The sequence below is a fragment of the Lissotriton vulgaris genome, chromosome 4_1, assembly GCF_964263255.1.
Source record: "Lissotriton vulgaris chromosome 4_1, aLisVul1.2, whole genome shotgun sequence".
NCBI classification, from domain to species: domain Eukaryota; kingdom Metazoa; phylum Chordata; class Amphibia; order Caudata; family Salamandridae; genus Lissotriton; species Lissotriton vulgaris.
Window position 1 is genome coordinate 2,009,356,010 of NC_141691.1, and position 14,970 is coordinate 2,009,370,979.

The window sequence follows — 14,970 nt, forward strand, 5'->3', positions numbered from 1 at the left end:
TCGGCCAAAGCTCGCGCCGCCATTTACAGTACAATATGTAGCCACGTTAAAGTGCTGTTGAGCTTTTGTATATCCTCAAATATTCTGTTAATATAGATTTCTAAGTTGAAATCTAATCTTTTGTTTTAAAACTCCCACTTTTTAGCATTTCCTGACATATGAGTCCCGAAGTAAATATTTCACTTTAATATTTTTATATATGAAAGTCAATGTGCGTTATATTCGTTTTATGACTTTTGAAATAGTTAAAGATGCACATTGATGATTATATTCAGCTAAATATGTGATTTGAAAGCAGGAATTGGCAGGGGCGCTGTAAGGAAGGCACTATTCCAAGATGGCCGCTCTCATGCCACCTCTCATGATGGAGGGGGAGGGGCAGCGTAAACCTGACAGCAGCACCTGCCTTGCTTCCCTCGTCTGGGTCGAGGTCTGCTGCAGCTGAGGGCGCGCTCCTTCTGTCAGCGGTTAAAAGTTTCACCGGAGCCGTCATGGTGACCAAGAGGGCACTGCTCATCCTGGCCAAAGGGGCCGAGGAGATGGAGACCGTTATCCCGGCCGACGTCATGCGGAGGGCCGGGGTAAGTGAGGGCAGGGGTAAAGGAGAGGGAATATTTTTTGCAGAGTTATGTTGCACTTAATATGAGCACCGGTTACGTTACACAAGGACACATTCTGTAACAAGATAGAAGCCAGCATTCATAACATGGAACAAACTAAACACACCCACTGATTTTTTTTTTTCGGAGGAGATAAAGCGATTTGCCCAGAATCACAGCATGCTGAGCCGACGCCGAGACTTGAACCTGGTTCTCCAGGACCAAAGTCGGCAGCTCTGGTCGAAAGTCCACATCCTCTCCCCGCTTGGAAACAGAACTAGTACGAGTTGCAGGGCAGTGATTTCGTGGGTTGGGGGCGGTGATACTATGTGGAGGGGGGAAGTAGAATGCATGGGCAAGAGGGAGTTGGGGGGGAAAAGGGAGTATTGGGGTGAGGAGGAATAGAGAGCATAGATGAAGAGAAAGCATGGGGGTAGGACCCGGCAAAGTAATGTATTTGGTTTTCATGTAAGGCGCTCCCTTCGGGTCGAGGTCACACGATATGCATCTGCAAATAATGGGCGTGGGAGCTATTTGGGACGACATTGCCAAGCTTTTTTTTACTTTTATCAAAATAATCCCCATATTCTGTGGGGAAGAATACCTGTTCCTGCCCTGTTAATGACATTGAGTTGCAAGTTCAGATTAAAAGAAAAGAAGGGGGTCTCATGCGCTCTGAACATTAGTTTAACAGGTGTGTACATTATTGTCTATATGCTACGTCGGCATGAAAGTCCAACAATATTGTAACCCTATTTTCTTACTTTGACCCCTCACCCATTGGTGCTGAGCATCACAGGTCCCATACTTATGCATTTGCAAAACATGGGCGTGGCCCGTGGGAGCTATTTGGGACAACATTGACAAGCTTTGTTTTACTTTTATCAAAACAATCCCCATATTCTATGATGAAGAATACCCTTCCTGCACTGTTAATGATAACATTGAGTTGCTTCAGATTAAAAGAAAAGAAGGGGGTCTCATGCGCTGTGAACATTAGTTTAACAGGTGTGTACATCGCGGCATCACTCGGGGCCACCGCGGCATCACTCGGGGCCACCGCGGCATCACTCGGGGCCACCGCGGCATCACTCGGGGCCACCGCGGCATCACTCGGGGCCACCACACCATCACTCGGGGCCACCACACCATCACTCGGGGCCACCACACCATCACTCGGGGCCACCACACCATCACTCGGGGCCACCACACCATCACTCGGGGCCACCACACCATCAGTCAACGGCACAACAGCTTCACTCAGCACCACCACCTCCGCATCGCTCGGCAGCGACACCTCCGTATCGCTCAGCAGCGACACCTCCGCATCGTTCAGCAGCGACACCTCCGCATCGTTCAGCAGCGACACCTCCGCATCGCTCGGTGGCGACCCCTCCGCATCGCTCGGCGGCGACCCCTCCCCATCGCTCGGCAGCGACCCCTCCGCATCGCTCGGCAGCGACCCCTCCGCATCGCTCGGCAGCGACCCCTCCGCATCGCTCGGCAGCGACCCCTCCGCATCAGTCGGCACCACCACCACAGCATCGGTCGGCACCACCACAGCATCAGTCGGCACCACCACCACAGCATCACTCAGTGCTTCTTACACTTTTCAATTGCAACTTGTCATCATGCTGCACAGCAGGCACACTTCTCTACTGCAAAACAATACGGTAGAGGAGGACCTAGGGGAGGTTTAAAGACCAAGCTCTGGGTACTATCCCCAACAGAACTAATAGACAACAAAGGTACCAGAGGGTCTCAAATAAATGTGCCCACTAATTAAGAGAACCAACCGAGAACTCACCCCTACTCACAGGTAATGTCACAGAGAGTTCTCCAAGGATGAGGAAAAATACCCATCAGTCACCATTCGGATCCGCCCTTCATCATTTGGGATTTTATCCGTACCACCCGTCAGAGGTTTTTAGTACTCTCCTCAGAGGTCAACCCGGTGGTAGGGGGTATCCTCAGTGAGTACGAGAGACAACAGTGTGGTATACCACTCGATGTAGGTGAGTGGCAGGACGCCGGCCAGGAGTACCGACGGTTAGAGCAGTGCTTCAATTCCCCTGAGCCTCTGCCAGGTGGGGTGAGGCTAGCCAACCTTACAGATTAAGGGATTTGCACAGACTGTAAGGGCACCCGGAGCATTCAGGTGACCGTGTGCACTTGTTTATGTTTTTTTGGTGTCACTTTTGGCCTTTGATTCACTTCTTCACTTGGTGTAGTAGCATTTTAATTCTGGTCCTGATGAAAGCAAGGACAACACTGTCCTACAATTGCTGAAACTAGTCGACCACATTGACCTGAGGCTGTCTACGTAACTGGACAGTTGGCAGGCGCATTGTTTTTAACATTGGTATGTTAAGCACATCTGGAATAAATCTTCATCTAGTGCTTTTTCTAAACCAATTTTAAACACACTTTTCCTTGGTTTCTTCTTTTTTCACACTTCTTTTTGCACTGCACACCCCAGTCCCACTTTTCCTGCCACTCACCTACATCGAGTGGTATACCACACTGTTGTCTCTCGTACTCACTGAGGATACCCCCTACCACCGGGTTGACCTCTGAGGAGAGTACTAAAAACCTCTGACGGGTGGTACGGATAAAATCCCAAATGATGAAGGGCGGATCCGAATGGTGACTGATGGGTATTTTTCCTCATCCTTGGAGAACTCTCTGTGACATTACCTGTGAGTAGGGGTGAGTTCTCGGTTGGTTCTCTTAATTAGTGGGCACATTTATTTGAGACCCTCTGGTACCTTTGTTGTCTAACACTTCTCTACTGCACAGCTTAGAAACATTGGCAAAGTCAAAAGCTCTACCTAAATACTTATATGCCCCCCCAATGCATCGCTGATCGGTCTCGCCTTTAGGACATTATAAATGTTTAGTTATCCAGCACAATATCCTTGATTAAACAGCAATAAGTGTTGCATGGCTAAACACTGATAAGGTCCCAAAAGCGAGACCTATTGGCTATGCCAATGCTTGTTTCAATATAACTACTTAATTTATAAGTGGTTCATATCGCACTTCCACGTTAAAGCACTGCAAATAAAAGCTGTTTACTGCCATCCAATTTAATGGTCCTAAATGTACTGCCTTAGAAGGAGGGAAGTTGTTTGCCTTACTGGGATTCTAGTCCATGCATATAATTACAGATGTCAGTTGTGTCCGTTTTGCTCCTCTGTGTCATGCTGCAAGCTAACGATGACCATATTGCATTAATAACACTTTTTATTTTTATGGTTTATTCAGGTATCAAAATGTCCAGTTTTGTTCAGTAATCAACAATTGACGTATTCTTTTCATGTGACAGAAGAAACTGTGCACGGTTTCCTTATTAATAAGAAGGAATACATACTTTATTCTGTAATTAGGCTGTCCCACACACCACGTGAGCGGAGCATACATCTGACACATCTTGAATATACAATGAACTGGTTAAGATGTCTACCATCAGCTACTCACGAACTTTGGAACAAGTAAAGCCTGAAACCGATACTTTTATAGAGCCCCACAGCGAAGAGTCAGGTTGAGCCAAGGCTGCTTATACGTTCTGGCCGGCTAGTTCCTCCTTTACTACAGAAGGGCTAATACAAGTAACCTTTCTATTAACAGATTATAAAGGAATGTGCGTTATTTTGTTTAGTACGCTCAAGGCACAGGGAATATTCTATTCAAGTGGTGGTAAAAATGCAAGGTTGAGTTCATTAATGGAAAAGGCATGCATCCTTTCATTCAGGATGAAAGGAATATACACATTTGTCATCAAGTGAAAGGAACGTGCAGTTTTATTCTGAAACAGGAACTCCCATTCAAGCAAAGGAGCGTTCATGATTTCATACTGTAGTGGGAAAGAACGTGCTGATAAATTCAGTACTAAAAAGAGGACGCACTGTTGATAGTGGAACAACATGTGCAGTGTTTTGCTTCAGAGATGGAATCAGTCTGCTGATTTGTTATTGGGAAGGAATGTGGTCTGTTTGTGCCCAGTAATAGAATAATGGCATTGTTGTATTGAGTAATGGAATGTGCAGTGTTGTGTTACGAAAAGGGCTTATCCTGTTTATTCAGTAATGGAAATGCATGTGCTCTGGTTTGAGCCATTAATGCCCCCTTGTGAAATCCTAAATTAGCCCCTTTCAGTGTTTAACTGAGGTTTGGAAGAGGGTTAAACGTTTATAGACTTCATGGGATTTGTTCCAGTGAGGGCGTTATTTATTGTATTGTGGACGTTTTTAAGGTCTCTGTATGCTGCAGTGACTGCAATGGGTTGCAGCGATCACAATTTGCTCATCACACTTTTCAACCTTAACTTAATGGGAGGCAGACCCAGGTCAAAAGTCATGAAATCTAAAACACAAAGAATAAAGGGGTCAGAATTAAATGGGAGAAAGTTAATAATGAGCAATTTATTTGTGAGTTTATAAAAGATAATTGGCATACAATTTCAGTAAGCGGAAGCCAAGGTGAAGATCCTCGGATCATCTTAGAAGAGTTTAACTCATTGTGCTCTTCTATCGCTTCCATGCTAGTTGGACACAAACCGCCCAACAGCAAATAGCAGCTCTGTTGGTTAATCATTCGTGCACAGCTGCTCATAAAAAATGTAAATCGGCCCTCAGTAAATATTCACGCTCTAAGGATGAAATCCTCACTGATGGACTTGGCTACAAGGAAATCCTAGCCATAAAAAAGCAGAAATTCTATCGAAAGCTTAGGAGGACTTAGAAGCTGCAGGGAAATTAAAAAACAGTATGGCTTTCTGGAAAGTTGACCCCCTTCATTTTTTTTTTCATCTCTCTGATTATGAAAGGTGGAAGGTTGAGTCCCTCTTCCAAGTTAAAGACTGGGTCGAGCACTTTACTAAAATCCTCGACCCAGATTGCTCTGAGCAAGATCTCGTTGAGAAAAAAACTTATGATCACTGTGCTGTTCTCCCTTTTGAGTCACTCAGTTGATGTTAAGGATGTCATTCTTACAATTGACATGCCCCCCAAGAAAAAGCACCAACTCCGAATGGACTTATTCAAAGAAAACATATCCTACATTTGCCGTTTAACAAATGTCCTAAAAGGTGCCATAGTGGGCCCACTAATACCAATCACTGAGGTAGTTGGTGTACCAATCTTTAAAATCGGGAACCTCCCAAGTGATGAGCTGAACTAACGGTGCTCCTACGACCACCCTACAGCTCTACTCATGTCAGTTGTCGCTAGTCTCCCTCCTGTAGTCTCTGGTGTGTTACCTGCAGCCTGGTTGTCCGAAGCAAATACTCCATTGAAAAGCATTGGGTCCCAGACTCTGTATTTGCACCCTGCACCAGGACATCCCTGTGTTGCTGCTTTGTGGCGTGTTTGGTGCTGGTTTGTGGCCCCAGTGCTTGATCTTGCCCCCAAAGCTTGGACCCTGCAACCAATTTACCTACCTGCAAGCAGGGTAGCTTTGAGCACCCCCAGGCTACATTGAAACTCATTGGCCCGAAATCCGATTTTGACCTCTGCACCCGGCGCCCCTGTGGAACTGGTAGTGCAGTTTTGGTACTCACCTGACTTTTGCCCCTTTCTGAGCTTTGGTCCCAAGGACTGGAAATGTAAGTGGTGTACTTACCTGCATAACTGTATTTTTGTTTTCCTCCATAGGATAAACATTGCAGTCTTAGTGCAATTTCCAATCAACTTTTGAAAGTCTTAAGTATTTTTTCTGCAACACATACTTACCTTATTGTGAAGATCTTGGTCTTAAAATAAAACTATTTATCAAGAAATAGGGAGGAAGACTGATCGTTTGATCAACGGACACCAATTACCACTCAGGGTGGTGGAAGGTCCAGTAACTGCTTGTGTCCGTATCTGGTACAAGGAATGCAAGAGGGGGATTGCTGTACTGTTCCTATGTAGACTCGAGGGAGGTTTAGCTGGCATGACCAAAGGTGTAAAAGTGGCACCTTGGGGCATCCATTGTGTTGGATGTATTTGCCTCACACACCCCGAGGGATGTCATGCTTCATCATCGGCGTTTGCTCCTCGTCGGGGAGGCGGTGCAATCCCCGACGGGCTCACCTCAAGAGGGGCTCTTTGGCGGAGATCTTTTATCCAACAGCCTTATGGTGAAGTGGGGGTGTGTGGGCAAGAAGGTATGTGGTGATAAGCTGAGAGCTAAAATGTAACTGGGGGTACCGGAATTAACTTTATTCTGGGGGTCCCCTGGCTACAATTAAAACGTGGAACTAGCTTACTAGGTGTCAACACAATTAGGTTGAGTGACGCTGGTAAAGACTAGAGGTCATAAGTGGTCAACATGTTTCTCGCAGTGGGACAAGTTACCCGCGATTCTTCAGGACCATAAAACAAGTGAAAGGAGTGTCAAAAGAGGGAACATGCTCATGTCATGTATGTAATGTGTGTTACCTCTGTGGAGTATCCTATGCCATTAGGTTGGGGACTACATGCCACATGAGGGTCGGCGGGAAAAGATATCAGGGAGGGCCCTTAGGTGAGGCTCATCCTGCCTGTATCCAAGTTGCGTGACCTACCCGTCCCCGCCGAGCTCGAGTAGAATAGTAAAATAAAACTCTAACAAAGTTTATTTCTATAAAATTGGTGTGGACTTCTTTTTTTTTTGATTCATGTGTCCCTTATAGGTTAATGTTGTGTAATAAATGTCTTACAATCCTCTGTGTTAGGCCACACTACAACTATTAGAGCACTTTGGGTTTTACATTGAACCCTGTATACATCCGGGGAATCTGTGGAATCTGTGCACAATATAACCACCTAGTGGTATACCATTAACAGAGACCGCTTCCTACACCAAGTACAATGGGACAGTGAGTCTTGACGCACAAAAGTTATCCTTTAAAATAGAAAAGCGTCAATGGAAGAAACAAACCATATAATGGCACATATCTGGCTATTCTGTGGGTTGCTTTGGCTTGCTTTTGATAGATAGTATTGTAACAAAATACTTCTGTGTAATTGTCAACTTAAAAAAAAAAAGAATAAAGTAGCGCTTCTGCTTCTTTTCAAAGTTGTGATCGGTATTCTAGTGCTTGAACATTGGCGCCTTTACACTTACTTCACAGTCCTCTGGTTTCCCATTTGTGGCGGAGAAGTCAGTTTGAATAAGTGCCTCACAATAAGGGGACCTGTGAGCCCTCTGATTTAACACTGTTATGTAGGATACTCTTTTTTCCACAAGACTCCTGTCAAAACAGCATCCTTTAACATTTTTAGGATGTTACGCTCGAGTTGGTTTGGGTGTGGATTTCTCACCCAACGTTTGCCTGGTAGGTCGTCAGGTAGACGATTTAGGTTCCCTTCTTTAGTGGCGTTGGGGTTTTACTGTAATATAGTGATGTGCATGCCTCTCCACATGCAGTCGACTCAGTTTGATGTCACTGTCCTGGAATAGCAACATTCCCTTTGCAATCTCTGTCTCTGATTGCATATATTTCTTGAATTTCAGATTAAGGTGACCATCGCTGGCTTGGCGGGAAAGGATCCGGTCCAGTGTAGCCGTGATGTTGTTATATGTCCAGACACAAGCCTTGAAGAAGCCAGGAAGGAGGTAAGTTTAGTTATAGGATTGGGGGCGGGAGACCAGCAGGATCACTGTTTTGACTGAGAGCCATATGCTCTTGTGGAAGCTTTTGCACAGCCACTAGCAAGCAGCAAATCCTTGATTTGTGATTGTAATGCTTCGTATCTCGTGTTCTAAAGGGGATGCCTTCTGTATTGACCCATCAAAAGCACATCCTCCTTGTGGCCTAGACGCAAGAAAGTCCAATTTCTTTTGTTATTCTTTTATATTTGTGAATAACCAGGGAAGGTTTTTAGGAGTGAAATAGGAAAAGCCCATTCCTTTTCTCTGCCACAAATCTGTTTAGTTACATGGTAATGGCAGGCATATTAAGTCGTTGAAGTCAAGCATAGTTTTTGTTCCTCTTGTACCACGATCCTAGAGCCACTATAGTATATGGAAAGGTGTGATGTGCAGTGTAGATTTACTTTTGAGACCATGTCGAATCCTGATACCAGTTTACATTCTCTAGGCTTGTAAATACATGTGTTATTGGACATGTTCACTTCTATACCAGTATCCCTTTGGCATTTGCATCAGTGTGCAATAAAATGTGAATACTGCTGACCAGAAGCCAAACTGGCCTGTTGCGTACCACCGTACACGATTAATGTGCTGACTGTTGTCACACGTACCCCACTAATCTTCCAATGGTGTTGAAAAAGCCTGTGACTGATCTGAGACTGAGGTTGCATTCCAGTATCTTGAGTTAATACCACCCTACCCTTCCCGTGTCTCTTATATTATTGGTTAATGGAGATGTAAGACATTATAACTCCCAGTTTTGATTGTGTGGCATGTAATGTTACTCTCCTGCTCTTTCTCTTTCAATAACATGTTTGACATGCCTGCAAGTATGGTGTGGTTTGAAGCAAGTGTGAGATTCTATGTTCGGAACAAATGCTTGTTGGCCCTTCTGCAGTCTGTTCTCTCAGCTTCTTCCTTCAAGCTACAGCGAGTGCCCTGGAAACGAAATCTGCCAAGTCCCTGAGGCTTCTAGGTAGATATGGTACTTCTGTTGTTTAACGTTAGATGTTTCTCTTTCAGGGGCCTTATGATGTTGTGGTTCTACCAGGAGGTAATCTTGGTGCTCAGAATCTATCGGAGGTAAAATATATATATATATCTTTCTGCAACTAACATATTTAGGATTATTTGTTTTAATTATTTTTTAATCCTCCTTCGTTGGGAATGTTGTACTGCAGATAATCTCTCAGTACTCTAGATGCCAGTACTGCACCTCTGTGTGACTGTGGTACGCAACTATGGCATAGCACAAATTGTGCTGCTGCTTCATACTCAAAACTTATAATGTTTCACAGCTCCCTCCGTTGTCCTAGATATCCCCTGTTCCCAATACCCTGAGTTTGTGGCATTAATAATGCTGCATTTGTGAGCGGGTGAGGGTCAATGTGTGTATTTTTATTTTTAATAGCTAAGGCTTTTTTCTTCCGTTTTTGTGACAAGTTGTTTGTTCGGGATTCTCTCTTTAATAAACTGGTTTCTTCCATCTAGTCTCCTGTAGTAAAAGAGGTATTGAAGAGCCAGGAGAGCAGCGGGGGACTTATCGCTGCAATCTGTGCAGGTATGAATCTGCTTAATGAAACATGTATGGATTCTGGCTGGATAATTGTTTTTACATTTGTAAAATTTTCTCTGCGTCACATTTACAGCCCTGTCACAGGCATTCCATTTACCCATAGCTTGTTTGGTAATAATATTCAACTAATATATTCTTTGAGTAAGTTCCGTCTCATACAAAAGTTTGCGTTTGCCACATGTTGCTTGCCTCACGAGCACGTAGTTTTGTTTTGCACCAATCTATTAAACATCATTCTTTATTTTGCTATTCACTTATAGCGGATCAAGGCCACTTGTGTACCTAGTGGTAGTGGAGTGGTTGAACAATGCTTAGCTGCTCAGAGATGCAGCTTAGTGTGGTGTGTAGGAAACCATGTTCTCTTCTCTAGTGGGCAAAGAATGCAGCTATGACCCATTAAATAGGTATTTTATCGACTATGCCTGTCCGCAAATGTCTGTGGCTGAAATTTTGTGACTTAAAGATATCTTACGTATTCTCACAGTGGTGACCAGATCATGACTGTTTGCCTAGCACTCAGCAGGTTCCAATGTGAAGGCCGCCGAGTTTGACTGACACTTTTCTCTGTACTTCTTTGTAACACAAACCTGTTGCCGTTTGACCTTTCTCTGGCCGTTTAATTGTAGAGCCGAAAAAGCTACAGCTATGGTTACAGTTGCAGTAATTTCAGATGGATGCCAGTGAGCCCGCCTTCGACAGCCAGCGTGCTGGAGCAGGGGAGTTAACTGGCCTGTTCAGTAAACATAGCCAATAATAAATATCACACTATTTAAGGTTGGGGATTCTAAACCAGTTCTAAAAAGGAGGCTGTACTTGTTTGGCACTTGCCACGTGTGTTCTTTTGGTTAGACTGCTTGCAATTCATGTTAAAAGTAATATAAATTCGGTGTTTAATGGATATTATGGTTTGTCACTTGCGTGGCATCTGATGTAAACATCTAGATGGACTAGTTCTCTTGTGGGGGTCAGTCTTACTGCTTACATTTATTTAAACCTTGTTTATTGTGCGAATGTGTGCTGAATTATCTCTCACAATCTGTTTTAGGTAAGTTACAATCCTACCGGACTTGGGGTTGTAAAAGACATGGCCATCCAATGGTGGCAGTATAGCGCCAGGAGCCCTAAGTTCATGCCTTTTTATTACTGTATTAGTGTTTGAAATTCACATCTTCAGCTTTGATCAATCATCTCATGTTAGGCTGTTGAAGGAGTTATTGCTCTGATGGTTTGTGAGATTCCTTTCTCATCGGTCTTACCTGAGTTGACTTGCAACAGTTACTGTTTTGTTAAGGCTTTTAGTTTGTGTTTGCCATGCAGTGTCTTACAACAACAATTATTCACTTCATTATAAATGTGTCTAGTGTTGGGTTCTGCTTTGGAATCCAAGGCATCATAATGGTTTAGAATGCAATGGTATGGAATACTTGCAGGTGGCTGTAACCTCTTTTCCTGCCGGTCATGTAAGAAGGAGCCCATAAAGAAGTAAAATCTACCCGGTTTTGGTGCTTCCTTTCACGGGTGACGAGGATGGGATCCATGCTACCCAAAGGCTTGAGAGCCACTAAACCTTTGATGTCCTCAAACTCACCACCACACTCCTCATCCCATATATATTTCTCACCCTTTTTGAGAAGGGCATGCAAAGCATGTGTTTTCTCATCACACCTGGGAATGAATCGTGCAAAGAATTCCATAAGGCCTTATAAGATCGCAACTGCTCCTTTCCCTCTGGAATAGGGGCTTCAAAAATGGCCTTCACCAAGTTCTCCTTCAGTTCCACACCATGGGCAGACAACAAGTGTCCTAAATATTCCGCACTTTCCAGCCCAAAGTTGCACTTTGCTGCTTTCAGTGACACCCTTCTCTTCCAGAATAGTCAATACCTGAGCCCGTTTTCTATCATGCTTAGACTTGTTCTCCACACCAACAGATCATCTTTGTGTCATAGTAGTCAGGAAGTTGTTGACCACTGTGTTCTGATGTCCTAACACTTCTCCACTTCTCTTCTTCATAGGCCCCACCGCTCTGTTGGCACATGGAATACACCTTGGGAAAACAGTCACCACACATCCGTTAGCCAAAGATAAAATGATGGCTGGAGGTAAGGATAATGGCTGTTCATAATGAGCATGTGGCGGTTGAAGCCTAGAGCTGGGAGGTCTGCTGCAGGTGGAGCACTGCAAGTGACATGTGACATGATGCCCCTATCTGTACAAGTCTGCTCTCTGCATCCATGGACTTGATGTTAGGTCATTGCATGAAAACGTCTGTGTGACTTCTAGCTGGAGTGAATTACTGGTTTGAGTTTAGTGTACCACATAAAATTCCCAAACGTTACAGCCTTTCAGTGAGGCTTACGTTCATTTATCACATGGGTATGATTATTTTGTGTGTGTGTGTGTGTGTTTCCCCTGCTACTTTGCCTGGCATTTCATCCATTTTTCTTTTTGCTCCCAATCCCAGATCATTACAAATACTCTGAAAGTCGTGTGCAGAAGGACGGAAACCTTATCACTAGCCGTGGCCCTGGCACCAGTTTTGAGTTTGCCCTTACCATAGTAGAAGCATTGTTGGGCCCGGAGACCGCTGGCAAAGTAAAGGCTCCCCTTGTCCTCAAGGACTAGTCCATCTTCGACAGCCACAGAAGCACTTTGACCACAAGAGCACTTAAATTATTTCACCCTCCTTTAAAGAACACATTTTTCTGGCTTGCGGCAACATTTTGAATTTTATGTTGGGTCTGCCTTAAACCTCCTACCACAAAGTCTGACTGCGACAAACTGGCGTGTCTTGTGTAGCAGTCTCTGGTACTGGCTTCCTAGCGCTCTAAATAGCATATGATTCTCTCCAAATGTTCCTTTGAGTATGTATTTCACTCTAAGACACAGACGTAAAATGTTTCTTTAAGTTCCAATGAGGTTTATGGTTTTGCTTTAAATAAAGAATAAACTGAACTTTGTTTTGAAAGGCATGTATTGTATTTATTGAGGTGTCCTAGAAAATAGTTTCTGGTTGTAGTTTTGCCATCCATATTTTAGGTATTACTTATTTTTATCTATTAAAAAAGAAAATCTTGTGAATGAAGGAGTGTTATCAGATGCTAAGACATTAAATGTTTCCTCCTCTGTGCAATGGACATATCTGAGATTGGTGATGTGTGCAGTTTATAATAGAGGCCAGAAAAGTCCACGTGTTTTCGTAGGTAGTAGCATGAGAAGCGAATATTGCATAACTGGCAAAGGACATGAACCGCTCTTACTTATAGCAAAACATCGATAAAAGGCATGCCATGGAAGGGATATTCAACATTTCAAAACCATGAAAGAGTTGTACGTTTATAGTCCAAACTATGAGGAAGGTGACAATAAACCCGTTAGTTGCAGTGGATCTTTTCTCTCAATACTAACGTTTCCCCACCCAGGAATTACTGTCACTAAATCCAATCACCTGGGAATTCAAACCTGGGGGACAGGGATTTAGTGACCCCAATTCCTGGGTGGGGATACTTAATACTGAGAGAAGATTTTCGTCAACTAATAACGGTTTATTGGTCACCTTCCTCAAAGTTTGAACCATATGCCCTCAAACCTTTCATAGTTTAGAAAAGGTTTGATTTCGCAGGCAACACTTGGGCATGGCTCTCAGCAGCTTAAGCAAGCAGCACTGTTGCTTGTAGGGCAGCTACTTCACTGGAATGTAGGGGGAGGGTTTAGCATTATCTCTAACCAGTCTACCCTGTCACAGGGAGAGATATCCGAATAGGACAATGAGGAGCAGAGAATCCAAAACATGAAGAATTATTCATAGAAATGTATTCAGTTTCTCAACGAGCATTTATTTGATCAAATGACATCTGCTGCATTCAGGAGACAAGAGCCACTGTTGAAATTTCCTTGGAGGGTTAGAACACGTACTATGCTCCTGCACTCAAACAGAACATGGGTCACCCACTGGGTGGCCTACGCATATGGGTGTCCTCCTGAACTATCTACAATCATGAGTCGCATCGTCCGTATAATTATATCTAGCAATATAGAGCATATTACATTGGGTGAGAATCGTCCAATGGAAGGGGTCGTGGATGCCAAGAATGTCTATGTACCCCAGGGAGGAAAAATAGAGGTAAATCTGTGTTGAATGCTCTTGAGGAATCAATCCTAAGGGCTGGATCGGATTGTAGAGAATTACTACAGCATAGTATACCAATATGTGGAAATTTTAATACCGCATAGACATGTCATATTGAAGGGAGTAATCTCCCAGAGGAAGATATTGCATGATGAATACGTGAAGCAGTTATAGGAAGTAATGGGGGTTAGCAAGCACCGGGGCAGAAGGGTTTAGGTCAATGTTTCTGACATACGGCATAAAACACCTTACTGACCGCACCCCTTTTGATCCCCATGCAAATGTGCCCTTCATTGGCAATAGAGGATCAACCATTATATGTTCTATTTTAGTCAATATTGAATCCTGGTCCGTGGTGAGGGATATGCTGGTAGTACCACACACAGACCGGGACCATAACCCATTTGTCGTATCTCTCTGTGTTGGAAACAATCTGGAAGCTCCTACGCCTGAAAGAGCATTTGAGGGAGGTAGAATCCTGAATAATATAATCTTTTTTACGCAGGATTTGTGAAATGTAATCCAGCCTAGCATTGAGAAGATATTGATGACGCTGGGCGAAGAGATTGATGATAAAAGGGTATTGATTCTATTTTAACAAACTATTGAGGAGATTTCCCCTTTTAGGATAACTACTAAGAATGTTGAACATGTGAGTGGCAATAATCACATTGGTAACTAACTGGTCTGATCATGATTGTTGGACACGAAAGAAGGAGCGGTTCTTATGCACTGGTGAGGCGCCACAATAGCGCAGATTCCAATAGCACTTTCACTACATATGCAGATTACATGGTCCTGCCATCTCTTAGCCTCATAGCTGCTGCCGACGAACGTTCAGAGCACTACCTGGATGGTGCTGCGAACGTTCAACAGCCGACTCGACCCCGCCCACTCTTTGGAACGCCCAGCACTGCGCCAAAATAACTGCAGCAGCTAAGGCGTTAATGAGCTCTCTATGCTCAAGTTAATTAAGGGCTGTTCGATGGCATGTGTGTCTGTAGATACACATGCTCTGCATACTTCTGCAATCTAGTGTTGGAACCGGAG

General features: G+C 43.9%; 1 protein-coding gene across 1 annotated transcript; it reads left to right on the top strand.

Moving 5' to 3' along the window:
* Window positions 1–369: 369 nt before the first annotated feature.
* PARK7 (Parkinsonism associated deglycase) lies at window positions 370–12,759 on the top strand. The gene is made up of 6 exons (XM_086966356.1): window positions 370–581; window positions 8,079–8,180; window positions 9,240–9,299; window positions 9,708–9,777; window positions 11,807–11,893; window positions 12,256–12,759. Exons 1-6 carry the CDS (start codon window positions 492–494, stop codon window positions 12,414–12,416), a joined length of 570 nt encoding a protein of 189 aa, XP_086822482.1. The 5' UTR covers window positions 370–491; the 3' UTR covers window positions 12,417–12,759.
* Window positions 12,760–14,970: the final 2,211 nt, after the last annotated feature.

Excerpts from the sequence above, each read along its gene's own strand:
- PARK7 (XM_086966356.1), top strand. The coding sequence starts at position 492 with ATGGTGACCAAGAGGGCACTGCTCATCCTGGCCAAAGGGGCCGAGGAG. Across the intron at positions 8,181-9,239 it reads TTGAAGAAGCCAGGAAGGAG|GGGCCTTATGATGTTGTGGT; the intron begins GTAAGTTTAGTT and ends TTTCTCTTTCAG. Across the intron at positions 9,778-11,806 it reads TATCGCTGCAATCTGTGCAG|GCCCCACCGCTCTGTTGGCA; the intron begins GTATGAATCTGC and ends TCTTCTTCATAG.